We start from the raw sequence: 10,617 nt of genomic DNA on the forward strand, positions 1-10,617 counted from the left end.
AAACGAACTAAGGTCTTTTTTGTACTTTTCACTGGTCGACTGGAGCTTACTAAGTATGTTCTTACTTATTCAAAATTCTAAATCAAGGAGGAGAAGAGAGTGTATTGGAAATAAAGGCTAAGCCCAGAAAATGTAGCACCTCTCATCCGAAACCATTGTATAAATCGTTATTGAAAACTTGCTCTGAAAAGTCAAGTTTGAACTGTTTGAAGAAAGGTTTTGTCCTGGGTAGCTGGGTAGCCTGTGCATTAAGACGTCCCATGTTGCTTTGCGCTCCTCGATGACGCGACTTGAATAGCGCGAACAGCGATAAACCAAGATGGCGGCGGGCAGTAGCTCTACTTGTTCGTCTTCAAATTCAGATACAAGTCAACAAATTGATCGAATAGCTCAGTTATACCCTAAAGTAGACGAATCAGAGACTACTTTACCTCGGTCTTGGTCTCCCAAAGACAAATTTACCTTTATAGGGCTTTCTCAAAACAATCTCAGAGTACATTACAAAGGTAGGTAACCTTGAGCATTTTTTGTCGTGTTTCTTCTCGAGCTCCGAAAATCCATGCCGTAGTAAGCTAAATCAGTAGACAGGACTATCAGTGTGCTTTATGTGTTCTATTTGTGCCTTACTAAGCCAAACAAACCCGTGATAGGGACAAACTTTGGCGAAGATTGCCTTTGGAAGGACTGTATAATTTTATGATTTGTTTGCGTTTCATCGTCAACATCAAAGCTTTGCTTGATGCCAGCGAAAATTAATACGGAAGTTGATTATAATGGGCACGGATTGTGCTTGATATGTGCGATTCTTGCTGTTTGAATTGACTCTCTTTCTTCGATTCTTCTGGGCTTTTCGCGGTAAATGTTGGTGTAGCCTGTACACTGTGAGGTGATACAATGCTTGGCCATCAGGCGCTTGTATTTGAAAAATTTGAGCCGGTGAATTTCTTTTATTTTCAGGTGTGGGGAAAACTCACAAAGACGCGGCTTCGGTTAGAGCGACACACGCTATTCCGGCAGCATGCGGTATTTATTATTTTGAAGTGCGAATTGTTAGCAAAGGACGCGATGGGTGAGTTGTGAGATCGTTTCCATATTTCTTACCAATCAATTCTAAAGAACAAAACGTTAGAATGAATATTGCTTTTGAACTTTGTTTTATTGGATAAGGTTTAGCTGCTCCTGTTGAATGCGTGACAATCAACATCGGCGAATTTGCATGACTATCTGTGTTTTTATGAGAGAAAATTGTAATGTTTTAAAGTATTGAGCTTTCGTGTTTTTTATTGCTAATTTTAAGCCGTCCTTACAATAATGTAAATACATGTACATGTAATGTTTCGATTTGTAATTCAAGTGATATGAACCTTTGTTGAAAAACACTGGATATTGTAAATTATATTTGGTGCAATGTCATGATGCAGATGTAAACTTTAATTTGACTGGTCAAGAAAAGCCAGTGGTAACCAAATGTAATTGACAGCTGTCTTTTTAACCACATGCAAGGTCATAAACCTAGTGTCAAGTGAATAATAGTCAGTGTAATCAATTCAATATGGTTTTGAAATTTTGCTATCTGTTTTATTACCAGACAATTACAACAAAATGAAATTGAAAAGAGAGAGTAAAAAATTAGTGATATTATAATTAGTATTATAAGGCTTGATGTTTTGAACACTAAATTTCCCTCAGTTTGGTTACTTTATTCATAGCTGAAACAACTCGCTGAATTCTGAGAGTAATGCTTGCTATTTCGGGTTGTTAATATTAATATTCCTCACATGTGTTTGTTATCTTATTTGATAATCCTGTGCTAAGTCACAAAATTATTTGGAAAGGAATTGGTCAAAACTCTCATTCAGTTAAACCATTTGGAAATAAATGTTTTCCATGAAGGTAAAGTAAAGTCTGCATGTCAGCCAAGTGGCCCATCAGGCCCGAGCTTATCCCAGTTTCTGTAGCATGAAGCGACTAGGGGTATTTCTACTCCCCCCTGGATGGGATGCTAGTCCATCGCAGGGTTACCTCCAGCATTAAGTTTGCCAGTACCCATTTATACACCTGGGTGGAGAGAGGCACTGTGAGAGTAAAGTGTCTTGCCCAAGAACACAACACAATGTCCCTGGCCAGGGCTTGAACCCGGACCACTCAATCCAGAGATGAGCGCACTAACCATGAGGCCACTGCGCCTCCCGTGTTTTCCGTCCTTTTTTTTTTTTCCGTTTTCCATGAAAAAACCCAGTATCACCTGTCAAAAATCAGTGAGGATAATTCATTCTCATGGGAAACTCGCAGGGAGGGAGGGGATATTTGTAATAAATAGGAAATCATCGTTTGTCTTTAATATCACTCACTCTTGATCTCAATCACAGAATATACATGTACTGCAGTTTAATGTGTGAGTTCTAACTGTAGGGTTGTGCTGATTTTAAAAGGCTGAGATGAGTATGCTAAGGGCTGCGAAAATAGAAATTGTTTTAATGGGTTTTTTTTAATTTTTATTTTTATTTTTATTTTTTTTTTTAAAAAGGAAATTTGTACATTGCAAGTCATATAGTTGTTCTTAGTCATAAACAGTATTGACTATGGAGTTAATGTTGATTTGTTCATTCAGGTACATGGGCATTGGATTGTCGGCTCAAGGAGTTAACATGAATAGATTACCAGGTACAGTTGTAAGCTTCATGATTATTTCAATCATGTACAGTCGAACCTCCCATAAGCAACAACCTAAAATATCAAGCCTTGGTGGTCGCTTGCAGGAGGTGGTTGCTCGCGAGAGCTTCGATCATAATGGGTCAAAATTTTGCCACAGTGGCTTATGGTAACTGCAGAGACTCACCCAAAGTTTTATTCCTGTAAAAAGTCAATTTTGAGAAACAAAATATCTGGTACTTCCCAATGAGAAATTTCCATCTCTTGTACTATCCAGGAATGTGATAAATGTTATATACCTTATTATCCAATTTCTGCTCTATTATCTGTCAAATGGTCGCTTGTGAGAAGTTGAAAACAAAAGAAAATTTCAAACTTTTAGCTCTAAAAGTGGTTGCAGTCGCTCACAATAGGTTCCCAATATAGTGATTTCACTTAGAAACTTTTGGTATTTTAGAAAACTGGTTGCTGGGGAGAGGTGGTCACAATCTGAGGTTCGACTGTATAGCACTATGACACAACTGTATACTTGTAGAACCTTTCAAAATATAACCAGTAAATGTTGTCAACCCAGAAGTTCCATCATCAAAGATGTTGATTAAGTGCTAAAAGAATATAAAATAAATAACCTGAAAAATAAATACATGTAGATAATAAAATGGTTCTATGGGCATCCAACACTTCCTAAATGCTGCAATAGTGGCCAATTTAGCAGCCTAATTGGGAATTATTTCAATTGCCATCAGACTTTAAAAGTTCTCAGATCAGAGTTGCGGCCAGAAGAGGATTTTGCATCAGATGTGGAGTACTGTGGGCTCTACTGTCAATGGAAAATTCATCTATTAAGCTGTCACAACCTAACGTAATGTTTACTTTCATGCCCTGTGTCAGGTTGGGAGAAGAATTCATACGGTTACCATGGAGATGATGGTCACTCGTTTTGCTCGTCTGGGACAGGGAAGCCTTACGGTCCTACCTTCACAACAGGAGACGTCATTGGTTGTGGTGTTAATCTTATTGATAACACTTGTTTTTATACAAAAAATGGAGTGAACCTCGGTAATGATACACTTGTTTTGAACAGTCATTTTAGTGCAAATCAGTTCATAGCCTTGTGTCTACATCAAGCTATTTACTCCAGCTCTTTATGAAGTTAGAATAATAGCATGGCCTTAAGCCCTTTAATGGAAAATGTGGTGGTGTTATGGTTAGGGTATTGGATGCTGAAGTTTGAGCCCCCACCATAATCACCTTGTTGTGTTCATACATCCCTGTAGTTTACCCTTAGCTAAAAGTGCAATTCTGTACCAGGAGTGTAACTGGGTTCTTGTGCTGGCAGACTGTCAGGACCACCTTTTGTTGTGTCTGTTGATGTTGTTGTTGTTGTTGTTATGTTTTGTTCATTGAAACACTGTAAATACTGGCGGATAAGCCGCACCCTTTTACTCAAAATGTTCCTAAAAATTGGGGATTTGGCTTATCAATTTAGCTGTCTGTGTTTACAGCACTCATTTTGTGCATACCTTAAATCTCAATATCAAAGCAAAAACCAGCAGAATATACAAGGTAGCATTTATCACCTGTTTATAAACACAACCACATGCAAAATTTGGAGTTTTCTCAACAATTTCTGAAGCCCAATTCCCATTTAGTCCTGCTACTGAAATTGAATTCACTGACTCTAATTTTTGGGTGTTTTGCAGGAATTGCTTTCACAGACCTACCAGTAAGTACAATACAGCAACATGTACGTGTACCTCTTAAAATTTTAGTTGTGTGGCTGGGACTTTTCTCCTCTTCCTTGTTACTGTGAATTTCTCTAGTTCATTATACTTTCATCTTGTTTCTCTCCAGCCAAACTTGTATCCAACTGTTGGTCTCCAAACTCCAGGCGAAATAGTAGATGCAAATTTTGGACAACAGCCTTTTGTTTACGACATAGAAGAAGTTATGAAGGTACATAACTAACGTGTGGTGGGCTTTTATTAAAGATTTCAGCAAGAAGCAGTGCTTCAAACTGGGACCATTTTGGGGGTTATGTGTATTTTCTGGAACTACATAATGTTGATTATGGTAACCCCTCATTTTTGAATTCTTCCTTTCTTTGTAGGAGGTTCATGCTCGGACAAGACATACAATACAAACATTTCCATTTACAGACAAAGAGGGTCTTTGGCAGACAACACTACAAAAGTGAGTGGATATTTTTAAAGGAGTATGATCAAGCAAAATATTTTGTTTCATTTTACAAAGAAATAAAAGGGCCTTAGTTCTTTTTAACATGGTTAAACACCGCTATTTCAAACTCTTGTCAGGGGCTCGAAATAGCTGGGTCAGAATTAAATATGAAAAAAAAAATCAATACTATATTAAGTAATACATGTATGTTGCTCATTTCCCATTTTGTTAAAATATGTAATCAGAATTGTGTCGACATACTTGGTCCATCATGGCTATTGCGCTACTGCAGAGGCTTTTGCTAAGAGCACTGGACAGTCATTTACTGAGGAGCTGGCTTCCATCAAGAACAGACAACGTGAGTCAATTAACAGTGGCATTTCAATATGTGTTTCAGATGGTTGATCAGTGGCATTGTGCTTAATCAAATGGCTTTTATTGACTCTTTTAAATCAGTAGAATAATTATTGTGATTTAGGAAGAGAATTACAGTGTAAGTCACTTGATTGTTGCCACACTTGATCACTTTCAGATGGAAATTTTGAAGAAATCTGTCAAGAATGTACAATGTAATGGTTGTTTATTTCATTGATTCACTGTTCTATTTTATTTTCGTTTTTTGTTGTTGTTGTTGTTGTTGTTTTATTAGGACTAATACTGTAATTACATGTTATTTTCATTTAATTCATGAACATCATTTCCTGCTTTCTAGTTGGTACAACAAACTGTCCACTAGCTGTTGTTTCTTTCTTTCAGGAATACAAAAGCTCGTTCTTGCAGGCAGAATAGGAGAAGCTATCGAAACAACACAGACACTATACCCAGGACTCTTAGAACGAAACCCAAACTTGCTTTTCCTTTTAAAATGCCGGCAATTTGTGGAAATGGTTAGTGGATGTGACAGTGATGTGCGGCCTGCAGCCCATAGTCCTCGTTCAAGCCCTAATGTGAGTCCTTCACACTCGTACAGTGCAACATCAGTTGGAAGTATGGGAAGCAGCTCATCTTCAGCTACAAATGGATTTGTTTCTAATGGCACTTGTATAGACAATGGATTTGAGGCTGATAATATGCCAATGGAAGTGGAAGATTTTGAAGAATCACCTAGTCATGGAGTTCTTAATGGAACAGCAAAAATGGATGAGAGTGATCATAGTCCCAGTAGAGGTAATTTGCCGGACTTTAGAAGAATTTGTCTTGTCTGGGAGTGGGCAGGATAATGGGAGACCAACCGCACACTGTTTGTCTCAGCTGGGATTTAAGACAAAATTAGAGATTCAAGCAAAATACTCCTTACTTCATGTATGAGACCTGGCAGGATCCATGAAAATTCACCTTGCATGATCTACTGCAAGATTTCCCGTAGTACCAATTGATGATGGTCAGTCACACAGTTACAATTCTCTCCTTCTACTGAAATGCTCCGGAAATCGGATGGACTGATTCTGCTTATCCCAAGTCATTGCAAGAAATGGATAAGTTTCAAAATACTTAAATAGTCTATTAATTATTTTTTTCTCCCTCTCCCTCTCTCTGTTACTGCAGAATCAAGACAAACTTGCTGTCACAATAGAACTGTACTTGAAAAAATTTTAACATTTGGAAGAGAACTACAAAATATGAGCATTCAGCTGAGAAGAGAACATGGAAAGAATGAAACGAACAAGAAAGCTCTGCAAGTGAGTCATTTTCAGTCTACAATTTTAAGTTAATCATGCCCAATTTAGTTCCTGACAGTAGATACATTTACTGAATTCATAGTGACCAATAGTGGTAATTACACTTCAAACCGTGTTCACGATGTGCGTTTCATGTTGTGTAACTTGCAGAGGGTGAACGTTGCACAGGAATTACTGTACAATTTATGTTTGTCATTAAAGATTTTATTGCCATTTGCTTCAGCACTTGAAGGGTACTTTGATTAACCACCAGAGACTAACATTAGATAACAACTGTGTTGTATTTTTCAGGAAGCATTTAGTCTTTTGGCCTATACCGACCCATGGAGTAGTCCAGTTGGTTATCTTTTAGATCCTGTGCAGAGGGAACCAATATGTTCATCTTTAAATAGTGCTATTTTAGGTAAAAGAAGAATCTTTGTAATTTGAAGACTAAAAGTTAGTTGTGACATTGTTAAAGCTGGTCAAAATGAAACCAAAAGAAATCCCAAATCCCAAAAGCCTACATCAACCTCAAGATTTCCCTCCAACAGACCTGTCTAGAGGATTTAAACTTTCAGTAATTGAAATACACTGACAAAATTACATGGCCCATGGGTGTCATGGAAAATCTAAAAAGCTCACAGTGCCATACAGTGCCTTGCTAGCCTCTGTGCGTGTTGATCAGCTGAATCTTATTTTCTTTCCAAGTTCACTGCAGACTTTTTTGATAATATGTATCCTGTTTGTTAATTGTTGATGTCATGTTGATTGGTTTCAGATTCTCATCACTTACCCAGAAAACCGCCTCTGGATTTAGTCTTGGGACAAGCTCAAGAATGCTTGAAACTCATGTCAAAAACTGGACTAGGTGCCTGTGCATTTGCTAGTGTTGAAGAGTACATGTAACAGTGGCCTTCATGCTTATTTGTAGATAAAGTTCTTATTTTATAACATCACTTGACAGAACTTGAAATAGGACAACATTTAGTGTACACTAATTAATTATTCTAATGTTCCTAATGTGGCAAGGTGTACATGTAAGAACTCATGATGTGTCTTAGGTAGATTTCCCTTTCTGCCTCTGAATTTCACTGTAATTTTTATAAACCAGCCTTATAAGGACGCAGTCAGCTTTGGGACCACGCTGACCTGGACACTAGCTTTCTCACTTTGAAAAGAGTTCACCTCAACCTTACATCAAAGTACATCTGGAAATCCACTTCAATCTTCACAGTGTTTTGCTTGATTTTCAATCGTTTACTGAAAACCTGTTTTTGAGTGTGCTTTTGCTCATCGTATGATATTATTTGTATCATACATGTATTTGGTTAAAAACAGTATGGATCACACCTCTGTGATATGCAAATAAGCTATGAAATGGTAGCCTGTAGTACAGGCAGATTAGTGGGCTCTAGTGCGATGCACAAGTGTGCGCGAAGCGCGAGAACGAGAGCAAAGCACGAGGCAAGAAAAATCCGCCTGTAGTCACACCATTGTTTATGCTCTACCGCCCCCTTGAAATGATTGGCATGAAAGAATGAGAGAGAACAAAGCAATTCAATTTGCTGTTGCAAAAAAATGTCTCAAATAACCAATTAACAAATGTATACATGCTGCAAAACAGTCAACAGACGTGAACATCTAAATTTAGCAAAATTTAAATCATGTTGTGCTGAAACGAACAAAGGAGGTATAAACCTAAACATCGAGCTCAGGAGACGAAAAGCTCGAACAAATTCAGGATGGAAGAAACATAACTTTGACGACACAGAACGGATCTCCAAGACTACAGCAGTCTCTGGCGATGCCGGAAAAAGCTAAATATGATCCGTGGTGAAAAGCCATATAGCTTAACACAGTTGTAATCTAACAACCGGGCACGGCATCACAATATAGAATGCAAGTAATCAACATTGATGCTTACCGACTTTGTCCCTCCAGAACGAAAAATTAAAGAGATACATTTCTGCAATAAACATACATTTCTGCAATAGAAATGAAGCAAGACAAACCACACTACTCGGCACATGGCAAATTACAGAGGTGTCAAACTCTACAAAGCGATAGATAACAGCTGAAACTAAGCAGAGCTCTGACCTCTACTTAACAGTACAATGGCTCTACTCTACTTTTACCACATTAAGTGTCCTTCAAAAACAAATGAAGAGCAAAATAAAAGGTTGAGAGGCTGGAATTTATAAGAGATTGGCAAATGTAGAAATGTCATGAGCCATAGGAGTCCGTGTAGGCCAGTCACCTGAGTTAAACAAATTTTGTTTTTTTCTCGTGTCTGACGTCACATGGCTTAAAGCAACCAATCAACAAAAACCGTTCGCCAGGCGAATGGTTGGAAGAGCATAAACAATGGTGTGACTACAGGCGGATTTTTCTTGCCTTGCGCTTCGCATGCTCGTGTATCGCACTAGAGCCCACTAATCCGCCTGTACTGCAGGCTATGAAATGGTATCTTATGCGCATGTGTGCCAGCTGACTATGTCCCTTTAATGTCATCTTGGTCATTTTAAAGGGTCTGTAATTCAATAATGGAAATATACATTGTAGACATCTGCACAACAATGCACTTGATTATGACTGCCCTGAAAGGAAAACAGACAGTCGGAGGTATTTTTGGTTTCCCTAAAATCTTGTTCGTGTGTCTTGTAGATCAAGGTCTGAGGAAAACCAAAACCGGCATTTTCTTTCCAATTACTGCACTATAAGTCTTTTAAACTTGTCTCCTTAACCGTTATCTGCCAAAAATTATTTTATCACTTATTTATGGGTTGTTTAGGGTTATGGAATCTCAAACTTCCAATTGACATATGTAATTAATTTTGTAATAGGGTAATAATGCAAATTATTATGCAACTCCATCATTTATTTTTCAAATTTCTTTTATTGAGCGTATATTTACTTGTGTGGCATGGTTTGTCTCTAAAGTCACTCAGGATTAGTTCCATTGTAAAATAAAAGATCTTGATCAGTTCTGATGTCAGAGAGTTGTGCGTAAAACACTTCTACCAGTATGCATTTTTTTTACACATGCACACCTATCTAACGGAAGTTCCACTTATAAGACATTTCTGTCTAGTTCTCTCTGTCTTTGGTATCACTACTCATTCAATCCCTTGTGCAATCAATAACTGAGATTCAGGGACAAACAAAATCCATACTGTTGAATTCTGCTGCTTGTGTTCTTGGTCTCTGTGCTGTGTAAGCCCATAATTTTTTGTCTTAAAGTGCCTATGATTAGTGAAGTAAAAAAACTGATGCTGCTTTGAAAAGCGTTTCAAATAAGCAGCAAATATTTTTTGCTTCACAGAGCTCGACATTACGACTGCTGGGGTTTCCAATACAACCAAAGTTTTTTCACTGACGAATAACTTTTTACACTTTTCACTGAAATACTTTTGCTGGAGACTAAATATGAAAACTTAGGGGTAAGCTGGCTGCAAGGTTTCTTTCCTGACAGTCAAGTCCTGCTTCATAGGCACTTAAAAACGATGGTGTCCTGGTTGTTTATTGATTTTATATTTTCAAGTATCAAAATATTGTGAAACCATAAAACAGTGTTAAACTGCAGTACTAATAGTATGGCATAAAATTTTAAATTCTCCCATTTTGCATTTACATCAGGGATGAACTTTGTAGTTTTGTGGTATTTTGCACTCACTTCTGTAAGGTATTTTTGTTTGTGCAAATCTCATATGTTATCAGAAGTATCATCTTGACATTTACACCATGCACAAATAACTTATTATCAGCTATACATTCTTGAAACCTCTGATCAGTAAATACACTATAACCTTTTCATCTAAGAGTTGACAAATATTCTGGTACAATGTACATGTAGATAAACTAAGAACTTGTCAGCTATTTGTTCCTGTTTGAATAAGAGTGACTTTCCACTCTTTTTGTGTTTGGTGTGGGTAGAATTAATAGCATGATTCTTTTTATTGTTATTTGATGGATTTCATTAAATGTTCACCTCTTGCTTGCTGTAAAGTACAAGTTGATCCATTTCTAATTTATAAATTTAATAAGTAAAAAACTGATAACCAGAGTTTTTTAGTGTTTAAGAATTATTAGCTTCCTGTCAATAAGGTTCCTTGGAGACTTGGGCTTT

General features: G+C 37.4%; 1 protein-coding gene across 2 annotated transcripts; it reads left to right on the forward strand.

Moving 5' to 3' along the window:
- The first annotated feature begins 76 nt into the window (after positions 1–76).
- On the forward strand, positions 77–10,490 carry LOC145466788 (ran-binding protein 9-like). Of its 2 annotated transcripts, XR_014041977.1 has the most exons (13): positions 77–506; positions 958–1,069; positions 2,612–2,664; positions 3,544–3,711; positions 4,356–4,378; positions 4,507–4,608; positions 4,763–4,845; positions 5,076–5,188; positions 5,587–5,997; positions 6,376–6,509; positions 6,801–6,912; positions 7,270–7,860; positions 8,944–10,490. XR_014041977.1 is itself a non-coding variant. In XM_081450501.1 (12 exons), exons 1-12 carry the CDS (start codon positions 320–322, stop codon positions 7,395–7,397), a joined length of 1,626 nt encoding a protein of 541 aa, XP_081306627.1. In that variant the 5' UTR covers positions 77–319; the 3' UTR covers positions 7,398–10,490. The 2 variants fall into 2 exon arrangements, 1 of the variants encoding a protein (XP_081306627.1); XM_081450501.1 differs by having other exon boundaries at positions 7,270–10,490.
- Positions 10,491–10,617: the final 127 nt, after the last annotated feature.

This window comes from Orbicella franksi, chromosome 13 (genome assembly GCF_964199315.1).
Source record: "Orbicella franksi chromosome 13, jaOrbFran1.1, whole genome shotgun sequence".
NCBI lineage: Eukaryota > Metazoa > Cnidaria > Anthozoa > Scleractinia > Merulinidae > Orbicella > Orbicella franksi.